This window comes from Acanthisitta chloris, unplaced genomic scaffold, assembly GCF_000695815.1.
Source record: "Acanthisitta chloris isolate BGI_N310 unplaced genomic scaffold, ASM69581v1 Scaffold41309, whole genome shotgun sequence".
Classification (NCBI taxonomy): Eukaryota; Metazoa; Chordata; class Aves; order Passeriformes; family Acanthisittidae; genus Acanthisitta; species Acanthisitta chloris.
This window is the reverse complement of record NW_008691613.1, coordinates 47-16133: the sequence shown is the minus strand read 5'-3', so window position 1 is coordinate 16133 and position 16087 is coordinate 47. Positions and strand designations below refer to the sequence as shown.

The window sequence follows — 16087 nt, the reverse complement described above, 5'->3', positions numbered from 1 at the left end:
GCCAGCGCTGCCTGCCGAGGGCTCGCGGCCTGTCTGCAGCTCTCCCTGGCCCGGGCGCTCCCCAGGCATCCTGCAGGAGCACCATGCCCAGCCCCTCACGTGCCCACGGCCACCCTCACCTTCTGGATGAGCGACACCATGCCCGGGGACCACACCGCGGGGTACATCACCCTGGCTGTCCTGAACACCTGAGCCACGTCCTTCGTGGAGCTGTGGGAGCGAATACGGTATGGCCTCTGTGGGAAACACCACAAGGAAAGCACTTGAGTTTCTCCGCTGTTTCAGCCTCCTTGGGAAATCTGTTCAGAGCACAGAAGCTTCACACAGTCTCTCTGGACAGTCCCCAGTCTCCCACGGGACATCTCTCCCTGTGTGACCCTCACAAAATGTCAGGCAGAACTACAGTCATAACTGGGGACAGGCAGGAGCCAACCCCAGAAATCAGAGTCATCAGCCAGAGTGTGTTTGCTTGGCCTTTTCAGTGTTTGTACCTGACAAGGCTGTGACACAGTGCTGTGGTTAGGGCATTCCCAATATTCCCTGTAAATGTGTCACGAGTAGGGGGACAATGCCAGTGAAACGGAGCTGGATTTCTCCCACTGATCAAATCCCAGGAAGGGTCCCCAGCCCACGTCAGACTGCAGGGTGACTGTCCCTTCTGCCCTGCGGCCATGGCCCAGGGACGGGGGAGCTGTGGCAGCAGCAGAGCACCCGGGGCAGTGCTGGCACTGCACAGGTGAAATCATCTCCCTGTGTGTCTCCCAGATACAGTAATACTGCTGCCTGACCCGGAGAGAGAATTTAGGATTACGAAATGTTTCCATTTGGAAAGGTTTGACTCCCAGATTTTCACCTTGTTTTGGGGGGAGGGTGTTAAATGTGCATTTCAGAGCAGCAGCTATGAACAGTGGGCTCAGATCAGGAGCTGTGTGCTCGACGTGTGCAAGGTCTCCCTTCACTCCCCCAGCCCAGCAGACACCCAGTGCCACCACCTTGCCATGGCTGTGCCATCAGGGGGGAGCACCTAACAGCATTTCTGCCCCTGCCTCTGGAAACAGTGCCTCAGAGCTGAGAAACAACGTGTGCACAGTCCTGCCACTCATTTAGAATTATCGACGGGAAACACAAATATTGCATGAAGGTATTCACAGGTGGCTTCAGTTACCAGCAGGTCAGACAGCCAGAGTGTCTGCTAACCTGATCCCTCACCATCTGAGATACACAAATTCATCTGAATATCTGCTCACCAAAACATTTTTAGGCATTCTGCAAAGGCTGATGATAAAGTTTTAAAAAAACATGTTTTGCATACTCATACTGAAAGATGTTTCTGACCCTCACAATATTTCAAACATTCTTCTTTGCATTCTTCTAAGCACATGAAAAATGTAATTTAATTTTTAAAGTTTTGTCCCCCTTTTTTACACAACACTTCCAGAACCCTAATGTGCTTGTCTGTCTACAAGGCCCCCAACCTTACCAAGCCAGCAGCAGAGCCCTCACAGCACAGACAGGATGGGCTTGGTCCATCATTTTCTCCAACTGCTCAGTCTTGGTACAGCAGTAACAAGAGTTTTTTCAAGGTTTTGGGTATTTTCCTTGCAGGATGGGCACTCCAAGTAAAGGACATTGCAGCCCAGACCTCAGGAGCTGTTGTTTGTTTGCCTTGCCCTGCTGGGTCAACCCAGAGACCCTTGGCCTCAGTAGGGAACCTCCACAGTATGCTGTCCTGCGTTGCAGCAGCTTCTCTGAGCTCTTAGCCATGATCACAGGAAACCTGGTGAAGATGTGGTCTCCTACACTGTAATAACCCCTAAAGCCTTGAATCCAGCTTGGCCCTCTCATCCCTGCTCTAAAGCAAAACCTTTCCCGGCAGCGAGCCCAAGGACGGAGCCACACACGTACCCTGGTCCTGAGCAGCTCGTAGGCAGTGACTCCCAGGGACCACCAGTCCACAGCGAAGGAGTAGCCCGTGGGTTTTGTGGAGTTAAACATTTCAGGTGCTGTGAGATACAGGGAACAGAAAGTTTGCCTTGCTGCAATCCTGAGTGGAATTGACGAAACCAGAACACCTGACCCACACCCTTCCCACGCTCCTGTGCCAGGGCACTTGACAGCCCACGGAGCCTCCACGTGGACCTTTCAGTGCTTCTCTGTCCCCAAAGCCCCAAAAGAACAAATTCCTTTTACTGACACAGAAGTTGCCCATCATCCACAGTAAATGAGCTCCAGGAGAAGGAGTGGCCCTAATTCACTCAATCTAGGCACAGACTGGCCTGGGTCTCCTCGCCTGCCCCAGGCAATGCTCAGCAGATCTGCATGTTGGGAAGCTGCTCCCATCCCACACATCTCTTTGTTCATATTTAAAGCACCTCAATCTGGCAGAGCTCAAATCCAGTCTCAGCCGTAAATGAAAGCAGCTCCTTGCAAACATTAATATGCAGCGTAAATGCAGTCGTGGTGCCAACTGCACCCTTGGCAGGGAAAAACAAATGTTAACTGAACGAAGCCTGAGAGCCACAGCTTTTTAGGGGGAGGCTAATGGGAAGCAGGGGGAGGCACTGACTGAAATGTTCTTTCTTAGCCAATAAATTTCCCTTTTGAGAGCGAGGGAAAAAAACACTTTAGGATTTTTGTGCAAGTTGGGAGGCGAGAATTGCTCTAAAAACAACAACACCAGGAACAATGCTTTCTTAAAACCACTCACTTGGCCTAAACACAGAGTAATGCTAGTTTTTAAAGCAGCCATTTTGTATAAAAATTCAAATTATTGCTAGTGATGCATCAGGGTAAGACTTGTGCTGATGTACTGAGGGCACAAATACAAACCTTGGTGCTTCATTTCCCTTCTCAAGGGTAGCAGGAGTGTGACTGATGCTCGTGAAATAGTCAGCGATCTCAGGAGTGCAACTATCTGAGTTTATAATCAAACCCATGCCACAGAGCGTGGCATCATGGCACTAAAATCCATGCTCATGGTATGTTTGCACCAGTCTGCGTGTGGATCCATAGGTGGACACGTTCCCCAGCTGCCCTGAGGCATTTCTGGGGAGGAACTGTCCCTGCCCTGCAGTCCCTCACAGGGTGCTCCTCATTTCAAATCAAGATGTACATTTTGGTATAGACCAGGAGAAAAGAATTCAAACTCTCACCAAAAAGGACTTTGCCTTCACCACGGCAGTCAACCCCAGCCCAGAAATGGTGACTCAAGCACACACAACTGCCATTGCTTCTCACCCATGTAGGGCTTCGTGCCAGCGATGGTGGTGACCTGGATCTCCTCCGTCAGCATCGTGGCGATGTTGAAATCCGTGACGTGCACGTGTCCTGAAAGACAGAGGTTAACCTGTAACCTGTGCCAATAATTTCACACAAGAAACATAAAGTAAAAAACTCCATGCGAAGGAGTTTCCAGGGAAAAAGTGCTCTGGTGGGAGAATGGATAGAAAACCTTTCAGTTTGCAGGCTGCTTACAGGTGTCTCTTGTTGGTTCAAATATTCCCTTATGGTCCCTTTGGCAGCAAAAACATGGGGGTTCTTGATTGTTTTGAGTCTTCCTAAATTTCAGGGGGAAAGAGAACTGAACTTTTCCACAGAAGAAAAAAACCTGCTATGTTTTAAAAAACAAAAATAAATAAGCCTTGATGTTTGGCTTTCTAGTTGTCGCCCTTTGGTGTGCCAGGTACTGAGCGCTGTCTCCATTTCCCTCTTTAGAGGATATCCCTAGAATGGAACCAAACACCTTTGGCAGCCACCCAAGGAGCCTTGTGCAGAAATTCAAACATCACCAATCTCCCTCGGGGTGGCAACAGGCTCTGCTGCCACAGCTCCAACACACTCAGCTGCTGCTGTGAACCGAAAAGCAGATAACGAGGCAAATGCTCCCACCTAGCTCCTGCCTGCTCTTTGACCTGCCTTTTGTTTCAGGCACTCAGTTTATCATTCCCTGCTCACTGAACCTCTGTGGGTGAGCGGAGCAGCCCCACACAGTGACACAGGGGTGGGACATGTGCTGCACGAGAGCACATCTCTCCGTCTGACAGAGAGGAATCACTCTGTGCTTGCAGTGACTGCTGGGGGTGATCAGCTGCTGAGGGCTTGGCACTGGGGGCCCTGATCACAATCTCATGTCGAGCAATAGCTCTGTGGGCTGCAAGGAAAGGCATTTGCCTGATATTCCACCGTATGGCTCATGTTAATTCCTTGGCTGAAATTGATATGGTAATCCAGAACATCACAGCCAGGGTGGTGGAGACAAAAGTGTGAGGTGTGTGTCAGGTCCAAGATAACACACTTCAACCAACCTGTGGCATCATGAGAAGCAGCCTCCTGCAAAAATCAGGTGATGTGCACAAAGGCTCCTGCAGCCTCCTTGGCCATTAACACCCACAAAAAGGGTTCTGGGATCTGTAACAGCTGTAAGCCTTTCCAAACCTGAATCTGAAAGGTGAAGGAGTCTCAGCTGGAAAGCAGCTTCACAGCTGAAATGGGAGAGGGCCAAAAGGCAGAATTAGGGGACAAGAGGAGTATAAAAAATGAAGGACTGAACTCTGACTGCTGAAGGTCTTCAAGTGCTTCATACTCTCAGGGGACAAGTCCCAAACAAGAACATTATAACAAAAATGATGCCTAGCAAATAGCATCTGTTCTGTGATCCCAGCTGTGAACGCCTGGTGATGGGAGAGGAGAGGGAATGGAGAGCTGCAGCTCTGTTCCACAGGGAAAGCGATGCTGAAAACCAACCATGATCTACTAGACTAAATATAGATAAACATGCAGCTGCAGTAACAGCTGCTCTGGGGACAAGAAAAAATTGAACTGTGTGTGTGCCCAAGGCTTTCTGTATGCCTGGGAAGACACACCTTTGCTGCCATGGGTGAAGAAAAGGAATACTACAAGTGACAGACAGAAGAACATTGGAATGTGTGGTATGTCCTCAGAAAAAAAAAAAGCTCTGAAATCTCTGCAAGAGACAGGTAAAACATCACAGTGAGCAGAGAACAGGCTCAAAGTCATCCTGAATTGCAGTGTCATTATAGAAGATTGCAGGTTGCATCCTCCTGGGCTGAATGCAATTGCAGGGATGAGCAGAGCCTTTCTCTCCAGTTTTTCCCCTCTCAGGGAGTGTTGACCTACATTCCCATGGCCATGGTGATCTCAAGTCTTCTCAAGTGGCTGTGTCACAGCAGTCTGAGGGGCGCAGAGGTTCTGGGAGAGTGGTGATGAGTCCCTGGGGTGTCAGACAGCAAAGCCAGACAAAAGGCAGCCCCACAGTGCCAGGAGCCAGGCTGGGGGAGCAGGGCCCTGGCACATCCAGGAGGAGAGGGCTCTGTACCCTCTGGGCATGGGACAACAGTCAGAGCAGGACTGAGCGGGGCAGGATAGAGCCTCCAGCACCTGGAGCGGCTTTGCTGCGAGCTCCTGAATAAATAATCATCCAGGGCTCTGAAATGAGAGGCTGTGTGCAGATGGGTCGAGCTCGGTGCTGCCAGGCAACCCTGGTCACACACGTGGCCACAGAGCTGCAGCAGCTCTGCCACAACCTCTGAATGACCACGAACGCAGATACACCTCTTCCCTGCACCAGCTTTTTCTCTCCGAGCACCTTGCTGTAGCTGCTAATTTTTCACAACAAGACAGTTAGGGGGATTTTTAAAAAATATGAGATGACAAAGTGTTTCTCTAATGAGGTAAAAGCTAATAAATATCAGATGACTTTTCACAGCAAAAGCTTTGCCAGGAAAATAAAGTGACTACAGAGTCCTGTGGGTCAAGTGTTTTGCCTAAGAATGACTAAAGAAAAACTGACAGCAACATCTATAACATACCCAACACCAAATCCTCTTCCAAGCTCCCTCTCAATGCCAGATGCTCAAGGAAAAAGAAAATGCCTGAATGAGGATTATCTATTGCACCATAATTCATTCTGTTTGAGCACACAGTACACAAACCCTGCAGTGACATGGGCATTGCTCTTTAAATGATGCACTCTGAGTAAATTTTAAGCAAGAGCCAAGAAACTGTTAAAATTGAGTGTGCTGGGCAACTGATCCTTATCAGCACCAAATGTGGGGTCCCTGCCAGTGCCTTGTATGGTCAGTGTTAGGTCAGTCAGCCAAAGGAGGTGTTGGTTAAACACCGAGGCAGCATCACAGGGTGCCCATTGCCCTGGAGCTATGGGATGCTGATGCTCAAAAAGCAAGGGACAGCAAGTGAAGCACGAAAGGGTGGGATGGTCCCACTCCCAGCTGAGCTGAGGGATAGAGAGCAACACCAAATGAGGGCACCAGCAAGCACTGAGACTACACCTTGTCTCCCCTGCCTTCATCTGCCTTTACACATACACACAGCCACAAAGCAGCTGGCACTTACCATGCTCATCCAGTAAAATGTTGTCAGGCTTGATGTCTCTGAGGAAAAAAGCAGAGGAGAGACAGCCATTAGCCCAGAGAAGTGATGGGAAACACAGCTGCAGACACTTCAGGAAAGCCCAGGCTCTGGGACACACTGGCAGAGACATGGTGACCCCAGAGTCTTGGGGCTGCCCAGCTCCAATGTTCCTGCAGGGTTTGATTTAGGTGTAAGAGAGTGACTAATCAAAGAGCAGCAGTGGGTACAGGGCCAGGGCTGTGAAGCCTCAGGGGTCTGAGCGAGCAGCACTCAGGTAAGTCCCTGAGTTAACCCACAGTTCAGTTAGAGCTTCTCTTTATCATTTTCCTCCTGTACTTCTCAATCTGTTTCAATCCTGTGTTGAGAATGTTTCCCCATTTACTCAGTAAAAATTAAACTATTTTAACATCTTTGTTCTAGAAACAAATGGGTTCCCTACAGGTTTTGTTCCTGAGTAAAAAAGCCCACAAAGTAATCCCTATAGCAACGCTGTAAACAGAAACACTTTGAAGAGAGAGGACATACACCTGATCCGCTGATACAGACACCGTGTCCACCCGAGTGACTTTACAAGCCATTACCTGGTTTTAATGATCTCATTACACTGCTCTCCATTCAGCACCAGCAGCCTGAGTCGGTGCCTGCCCAGCTGGCACCACTCAGGCCCCAGGGAGATGGTCCCAGCCACAGGGCAGGTGACACTGCCATGACCCTGTGCCAGCTGGTGCTCCCCACCAGGTCCGGGGGTGCCAAGGGAAGAAATGAGCAGCTTCAGAATTTTATCTTTAAAAATGCAATCCCTAAGGTGCAGTTTGAGTTCACCAAGACACTTGGAGTCAAGAAAACACAACATATCTAACTGTCGTGTAACAGCTTACAGTTCTGTGGCAAGAGTCACCCAAACTACTTCCAGTGGGTTATGAACAGCAGTTACCTTCCTGGTGCCACCCTCATCACACAGGTGGGCACAGGGACAGGCACTGCGGCAGAGTACGGGGCAGAGTCAGGCGAGTGGCTGGCTCTCCTCAGAAGCACAGCAGAACTGTTCCCACCTTTTTATTAATGGTTGTTTTTAAATGCCAGTGTGGCCATTTCTGATGGCACTCAGCCTGGCATGGAGCCTCTGGAACTGCACCCGCACAGCAAGATCAGTCTCAGGGTGCAAACAACCGCCAGCGATAATTCTGCTTATTGACTACTTGTAGATTTCTTTTATTATAAGAAAGGAAATGTACAAATACATTTCCTAACCTGAAAAGGATAATATTTCCCATTCTTTTACATATAGATGGGAAATAATCCCAGCTTGGGTTTGCTGTCTATGCACAGCTTTGCTCAGGCAAACGAAGCCATTGCTTCCCTGTCTCCTGATGTTCCCAGTTACAGCTGTTACTGTGTAATTGACTCAGATGAGTCACTTTATCAATCTAATACTGTCCCACTGGGCTACAATGTTAATTAAACAACTTGCATTACAGTGTTAATTAAATAACTTGCAAACTTTACAGCCTGCAGTACATGTTTTGTTGTACTTAATTCACCTTAAACACATGCAGCTGTGTAAATGTTCATTGCAGCATTACCTGCAGCTTCTCCCACCCCTATTCACGCTGGGGCAGAGATCTATGCAGGTACAGCACAAAACAAACAGCCTGAAAGATGAGACTCCTGAGAAGGTGGGAGCTGTCCCCAGGTCTGGCCCCGACCTCAGCAGAGCAGAACCACCCTGTGCCCTTGTGGCTGCAGGGACAGGTGAGAGGCTGCTCTGCCCTCACACCTCGGACGTGGCAGCAGGACACTGGGAATAGGAACTCGTGTTCATCCTCACCAGCCTCTCACCAGCGTCTGCCTTCCCCACCAGCACCATTTCAGTTTTACAGTTCGTACCATGCTTTATTCCCTCACTGCACAAGAGCACTCCTCTGGAGTGATGTGCACAAATGAGGTGACCTTCTCCCCACCTCTGCTATTCTGCAGGTCTTCGAAGGTGTGGGAAGAGTTCAGGCATCTTCTCCCTTGCCATGAGAAACCTTAGTAGCCAAAAAGAAACTCTCGGTACTTCTAGGAAGGGACTTACCTCGCACAGAAAAAGGCTGTATTCGGTCACATCCCTTGTCTTTCAGAGCAGTGCAGAGATTGGGGAGAAGGGAGACACCTTCAAATATGGTCAGAGGGGAGTTCTGAGTGCTGACACCTACCCTCCCTGGACCAGGACGGATATTAATGAACTGCAGCTAGTTAAACCTATTAGAGACAGCTTTTTGCAGGATAAGCCGACAACCAAGTATGTTATTTCACAGCTACTCCAGAGGGAGAAATCAGTTGCTCTCTGCCGTGTATGAAATGCTTTTCTCAGGGAAATCTTGTGTTTCACATAAAAGCAAATGTATGTTGGAGAATATTTTGTTTAGCTCTTAAGCTTCTATTTATCATGTCACCCCAGAGAGGAACAATCCTGCCCCAAGCACAGCCTGTGGCCACCAGCCCACCCGAGGTCCCGGCTGACCTGTGGATGATGTGCTTGCTCTGCAGGTAGTCCAGGGCCAGCACCAGCTCACAGATGAAGAGCTTCACAGTGCCTTCCTGGAACCGCACGTTGTGCTGGAGGTGGTAACGCAGATCCCCCCCGAGCAGCAGGTCAACAACCATGAACATATCCTCGTCATCCTGGAACGAGTACCTAAACCAGCGCACACACGGTTGAAGGGTGGCAACTTCAGGAAATGACAGCTCATACAGGGACAGGTGGTACCTGTGGAAATTCTCATCATTTCTTGCAGCTTTTCACTTGGGAAATAATTTCATTACCTTTCCATGCTCCCTTTTCTGCTGTGAATAAGAGCTTATTGTCACCCTTGTGATAACAATAGCTTAGCCTCAGATCCATACTGGAGTCAGAGCAGACTGTATGAGCTACTCAAGACAGACATTCTGCCTTCTTCGGGCACCCGTGGGAACTGAGCACAGGAGCAACACGGAGAAGCCCTGGACCAGCACAGCCCTGCTCAGACCCTCAGCACTGGAGGTCTTGCTGTTGGGCACTGGCTCTCCTGGCTCAGCCTGTGCATGAACCCAGCACAACAGGGGTGCAGCTGCTGGTCCTCTGTGAGTGACCTCGTTTGATGGACTGCTACCCAGTGCCCCTCTGAGAGGGCTGACAACCAGCTATGAGCCCTTTCCTCATAGATTTTTCTTTACCAGCACACTGACTGCTAGATGTGATGAGCAACACCACAAACCAGACCCCTGCTCCACATGAAGCTTATAGTCTATATCACTCAGTGCAGGAAAGCCACAGGAATGCTAAAGGCATCCTGGGGCCAGGGTGGCAAGGACAGAACCAGGGACACTCGGACGTACATACACACATGCTGCTGAGTTCTTAGCTGCTGAGTGAGCTTTGCCAGGACCTGTGTGTTCAAGTAGGAGAAAGCAAAGTCTGGAGATATGACCTGGGAGGTGTAGCTGCATGGTTCCCATTCACACCCTGCTCAGAACAACACTGAATGGCAACTGCAGCAAAATCTAGAGAGTTCACCCAAGAGCACTCAGGTTACAGGAGATTTCAAAAAGGAAGTTATTTAGAGATTTGTGATCTTCAGTGTGTTTTAGTCTCTTTTTTTTCTGTTTAGCATCAGAAAGTTCTACCTCATTCTAAAAATAAATCCAACATCCAATAAATGTAATTACCCACCACCCCAGAGGAATCCTATAACGACAGGATATTGGCCATGTAGTATATGAGCTCACGACACTTGGAAAGGTACTGGCGTCCTAATAAAATTAACCTGGCAGGCACTAACAGCGATGGAGGCTTATTTAAAATTCCTTTCTGCTGTCCCACTGCAGGAAAACATGCTGAATCAAACAAAGGGGGAAGAATTAGTGTGCATTTTGCCACTCAGCTGGTCAATCAAAGGTGTCTGTAACTGACTGTACTGAGTCAACCTGTGAGCCAAGCTCTTACCATAAATTAACCAAGAAGGGATGTTCCAGGCCCTGCATGATCTGAAGCTCCTTGAAAACGTTTCTCACTTCGTTGCGCTCCACACACTTCTGTTTGTTCATGTATTTCATGGCATACAACTTCTTGGTGTCAGTCTTCTGCACCACGCAGACCTGAGAGCAAATCAGGATAAATCAGAGATGATTTGTCAGCAAATCTGGGCAGGTAAAACCCGGTGACATGAGCGTTCTCCCACACTGCCAAGGCGCAGCTCCACGCGCTGATGCCACAGCACTGGACACTGCATGGGAATCTCTTGCCTGGTTTTCGCCCAAAGTAAAATCACGCTGTGGGGAAGGTTGGGGGAAGGAATTTATTACCACAAGGTGGTAGATAGGGAGCTGCACAGAAGTCAACATTTAATTTAATGCCACTCACTAGCCATGGTTGTGTCCATCCCTCCCACTCCTGGCCCTTCCAGTACAGAGCCACAGCTCGGACTGGGAGCAGCACCTGGTCCTTGCCTCCCTGAGAAGCATCACTCGCTCACAGGAAACCTTGGCCTTTGTTTGGGGCGTATTGGGCTTTGAATAGCCCTTCTTTGTGCCACCAAATCCAGACAGAAATTCAGCTCGTCTGACTTGACTGATGGTTTCAAGGAAAGCCTCGGAGCCTGTGGGAGCACAGGAGGGAACAGGCTGGTGGCTCAGGTTTGTTTACTCGGCAGTGTATGAGTTTGGGATAAATTTGCAAGTTTCAGTCAAGCTATTTTGTTTTGCCTCCAGATAAATCTCTTTGCCTCTCTCTGAGATTTTTGCTGCCTTCTGCACCCAAGGCACACCTCACTTCTGGCATCAGGGTGCAAACGACCTTCTAGAACCGTCAGCATACACAAGCAGTGAATTCCACAACACCATAAAAATAAAATGCACAACTGTAACCTGATGTTTAATAACAAATCCTATGTCACAGAGAAACATTTAACATATTAAAAAGCATATTAAAAAACCTGCCAGGCTGTCATATGGATTGTAGTTTTTTATTAAAGATGCGTCGTGATGTTCAGTGTTGATTTGCTGGGAAATCTTAGAAAATGCTTCTTCAGAAACATAATGAAATTCAGCTCATTTGATTGATCAGTTTCTCATTTTAATCTCCTGTAATATAATTTGTGGCTACAAAATGGATGAAGAATTGGTCTCTGATTCCTTCCTGATTACTAGGAGTTGAAGCTCAGGTCAAGGCACACAGGCCATGCAGGGGTTTGGTTCTGTACTCTCATGTGAGCCTCCAATTCACCCATCTCCAACCAGTTACATCTCCAGCTGTCCTCATGGTGATTGTCCCCAAAACACTCACTTTTCCAAAGCTGCCCTTCCCAATAGCTCGCAAGATCTTGAAGTGGTCGAAGGTGACTGCAAGAAAGAGCAAACATTCTAATGTTAAACGGCTGAGCAAACATTTGATGATATTACATTATTTCGATGTTTTCTCCGTATGAGCTGAGAGAAATGAGGGACACCATGTTCCTGCCATGTTCTGTTGCTTCTGGAGGTTCAGGTGTTGTTTAAACTTGGGGTTTAGGAGGGTGGTTTTTCACTCTGGAGCTCAGCTGCAAAGGCAAGTTCCCTGGGTCAGCCTCTGTCAGTGGCAGATCAAGCAGGGAACTGTGAGTGTTCTCCCTCTGCCCTCCTTCCCTGCCCGTTGGAGATAACAGCCTCACCTTGCTCCTGCTGAGGCCGTACACAAAGCTTAGTCCATAAAACCCTCATACCACGTGAAGACATTGCCATTGCCTTTTCAAGCAGGATGGCATGGTCTAACCAAGGCAAAGTTTACAGTGACCTGCTACAGCACTTGGAAGGAAGACAAGCTTTCAGGCACAGATGCCCTCCCTCAAACCCAGAACAGCTGCAAATATCAGAGCGAATGCAAGTTGATGATGGTTTAGTTTAACTGGATTGGTTTACCAGTGAGACTGGGAGAAGGCTGGTGGATACCTGCAGAATAAAAAGGGAGAGTGAAAGTGCTTATCCCCTGCAGAGGGGTGCCCGCTGCAGAGAGAGGTGGGGCAGTAGTCCTGTGACTGTAGGGTGAGGGGGATCTCCAGTCCCCAGCAGTGGGACACTCCTGGGGCTCTGCACAGCAGAGCAGAGCAGGCGATGGCATTAACAGCCAAGCATTAACATCTGAAACAGCTGCAAGTCCAGAGGAGTTAGGCCAGTTTATGCATATTCTCACCCTGTATCCCTATTGTCCTTTACAGGAATGCATTCATGTTCACACCCTTTGCCTCCTTGTTGTTTAACAGTGATGTTTCCATTAACATTTTAAACATAGGCCTATAACTGAGCTGAGTGTAAGAAAGCTAAGTTGCATACTTTATTTAAGACCCTCAAACTAGGTACAGGCACATTTTAACCTCTCTCTGATTTAGCTTTCCTACCATCCTCAGCTTTCACAGGGACCCAATCCAGTGTCTCACTCCCAAAGAGCTCTAACTTTCTGCTGTCCAAATTTGGAACCAAACACATACTGTTCCTTCTGAATCCACACCTACAGATTTGACAAGCCTCACTTCCCTGCCTAATGGCATCTATAACAACAAAAAAAAAGCCAAGGCTTTTGCCCTTGAGAAAGAAAACTCTTGTGCTCTGGAACTCAGACAAACTATGTTTAAGTGATGCCAAGGAAGATAAGATAATTGCCATAAAGAAGGAACTGGATTATAATAATGAAACACTGTTTTGGAAGCTGGGGTCATATTTCTAAACCCAGGTTCAAGGAACAATAGTTAGTAAAAAAAATACAGACCCCCAACCAGCCACAAGAAACATCCTTATCAAGAGACCAGTCAACCCTGGGGAAGGTGGAGAGGACACCAGCAAAGGACCACAGGATGATGTGTGTCCTTCTCACTCCACCACTCTCCTCACCTACTGCCTATTTCTGCTTTATCTCAGCCAGCTGGAGAGAAGACCTGTCTGCCATCCCCTGGAATGCTTCCCATACTCCTTGGCCCAGGAGCAGCACAAGCAAAGTCTGGCTTTCCACATGGTCTCATCCAAGTGCACCAGGAGTCAGATCACCTTGGAGCTTTGAACCTTCTGTCTGGTTATTACATTTCCTTTTCAACTCACTTGCTTATTATCCACAACTGTGCCTGCTCGGAGGAAACACTGAGGGAAAAATATTATTGTCACCCTGCTTCAGCCAAAGGCAAATAAAGCCCTTCAAGAAGTTCATCTTCAAATAAAACTCATGACGCCACAGAAAACAGTGAAATTATAGCAACAGCAATTTGGGAAAATATGCAAGAGTGTTAGGACTGGCACCAGAGCACCCACAGCACTCGCATCGCTCCACTGATCCTCACAGGTCCCAAAGGAAAAGTCTCTCTGTGGCACAGCTGCAGAGGTGGGACTGGTCCCCACTGTCTGCAGCCCAGGGAAGGGACCTGCCTGCCACAGAGCACTGTGCTGCTTCCTGCTGTACCCAGCAGCTTTTAATGAATTACAATTTTAACTGAAATTAGAATAAGGACAAGATTGTGACATCTAAGGTGATATAGCCTCCGGTCACCAATTTGCAAGATAATGGAAAATTCCATAGGGGACATCCCTCTTCCAGCTGGGTTTCTCTCCTCTCAGTATATTCAAACATATCTAATTAGGAAAAAAATGTGCTACCACTTTTTAAATTTGGGCAGGGCCATGGAAGCAGAACTGCACCAGTCTGGATGCTGTATCTGTGCAAGGGTAGCCCTGAGCCCACTGACACCAAACCACCTGAGATGGTCAGGACAGGGCCTTTCCTGGCATTGCTGTGTTTCTCAGTCCCTGGAGCTGATGCTGCACGAACCACATTGAACCCAGAAGAGACCAGACACCCTCAGAAAGTCCCACAGACAGGGCACATCACCCTGGGAAAGGTGGTCAGGAACGGGAGAAGTGCTCGTCCTCCTGAGCTAGCACAAGTGGTTGTTTACGAGACATGCCAACACTGAGCATTTAGGTGCATCAGGAATAAAATCTCCAGGAAAACTTTATAGCATGGATTTCTTTTGCATCATAAACACGAAAATCAAATTAAAATCACAGGCAGTTGCTTTAATAATTTGAAATCCACAGACTGCTTAGCCCAAGAGCCACTGCAGGCATGCTGGGGCAGTGGCTGATGAGGGTCCTGGTTCTAGGACATTTTACCCCCATTTCTATGTATTTGTACTTACCTACATGTGCATTTTGTTGTTGTACCTAGGTGAAAGCCCATATGGCAGTCAGCAAGCTGACTCATGCAACAGCAAATATATTTATGGAGCAATCTTTTAATGACTGTCTTTGCAATCTTGGCAGCACAGGGACCCTGGCCTCCCATTCTGCTCCCAGCAGCATTTTTCCAGCTCTCCTTTTCCAGCTGACCCAGCCTGCAGTTTGGCCTCCCTGCAGGCAGCACTGCCCGTCTGGGCAGCTGACAGGAACCCCCATGGGAACACACATCGCTCCAGCCACCTTCTCACCACACTTCCTATCAGTCTTTCCTACACTGGGACCTCCAGAACAAAGCTCCTCAGCCTCCAGAGCAGCAGCGTTTTGTCCCTGCCTTCGAGGTGCCTGGCAGTGTCCCAGGGACACTTCAACACCAAACCTCTGCCGCAGTCCTGCTCCCAGAGCCAGCTGCTGTGAGAGGAGGTGAAAGGACCTCACCACCAGACCACAGCTCTGCAGGGACCACGGTCACACTGCTGCTGCTGACCTCCACACACCTTTGCTGACCCAGGACAGGCCCTCACAGTCACAACCTGCTCGGGGGTACTGAGCAGCCCCAGACAATGAGGAAAAGCTCTTACCATCCTCATTCCCATCAAAGGGTGGTGACTTGCTGGAGGTGCTTGCCCCCATGGTGTGCACAGACCAGGCTCAGCGCTCCCCACTCCTCTGGGTTCTGCTCCCACCCTTGAAGTTGGTGCCTCTGGTGCAGGTCACTCCTGGCAGACCTTGGCAATGTCCTGCTGATGCATCCTGGAGAGGGCAGGAGGCAAAAATTCACCATCATGAAGAAGCATTTGGACCCTGCAAATTTCTCACTGGAGGTTCACTGCTCTGAGGACACCACTGTGGGTCAGGGACGAGCACATTACAATGGAACTTACTGAAGAAACGAGGAACATCATAACCTTGTAACCCAGACCAGAACTGCTGCCTGCTATAGCAAGGGTAGAAACAGAGCAGCAGACCCACAGATCTGAGGACCTGGCTCGTGCTGCTGTATCATCCAACATATATTTTGTAGCTTCAGTGATGACTAATTGTAGTAAGGTCAAGATCCAAGACAAATGAACATAGCTAGATAAAATCAAAAGGCACTTTTGACTACTGAGGTCATATGGAAGGGTAAAAGCTGTAGAAGAAGAAATTCAAACTGTCAACATTTTGATTTGAGCTGTTACACAAGTCTTTCATTTGAGACAAAACCATACCGTCCTGGGTTTTTTAATGAAAAGATTCCATGTAAAATCAATATGTAGTTCCCACTCAGTTTCTCCAAAAGTTTTTTATATATTAACTGTGAACCAAAGAGCAAAACTGATTTCTGGCTAAGTGGTGGCTGCCGTGCCTGGCTGTCCCCTGCCAGTGCGAAGGGACAGCTCTGTTCGCCGCGTCAGGGTGTGCTCCGCGGGGAAGGCGAGGGAAAGGCTGGGCAGGAGGATGGGCAGGAGCATCTGCCCGTAGAGGCATCCCCGGCGGGGAC

The 16087-nt window shown here is 48.6% G+C and overlaps 1 protein-coding gene across 1 annotated transcript; it reads right to left on the bottom strand.

Moving 5' to 3' along the window:
• Positions 1-119: 119 nt before the first annotated feature.
• On the bottom strand, positions 120-15237 carry LOC103809449 (serine/threonine-protein kinase 32A-like; the record flags this gene model as incomplete). Its single annotated transcript, XM_009082281.1, has 8 exons — positions 15186-15237; positions 11696-11751; positions 10358-10509; positions 8897-9070; positions 6373-6410; positions 3238-3327; positions 1906-2003; positions 120-236 (listed from the first exon to the last, which is right to left on the bottom strand). Coding segments are annotated over exons 1-8 (777 nt in total), but the record flags the coding sequence as incomplete, so codon positions are not given.
• Between the last annotated feature and the right edge of the window lie 850 nt (positions 15238-16087).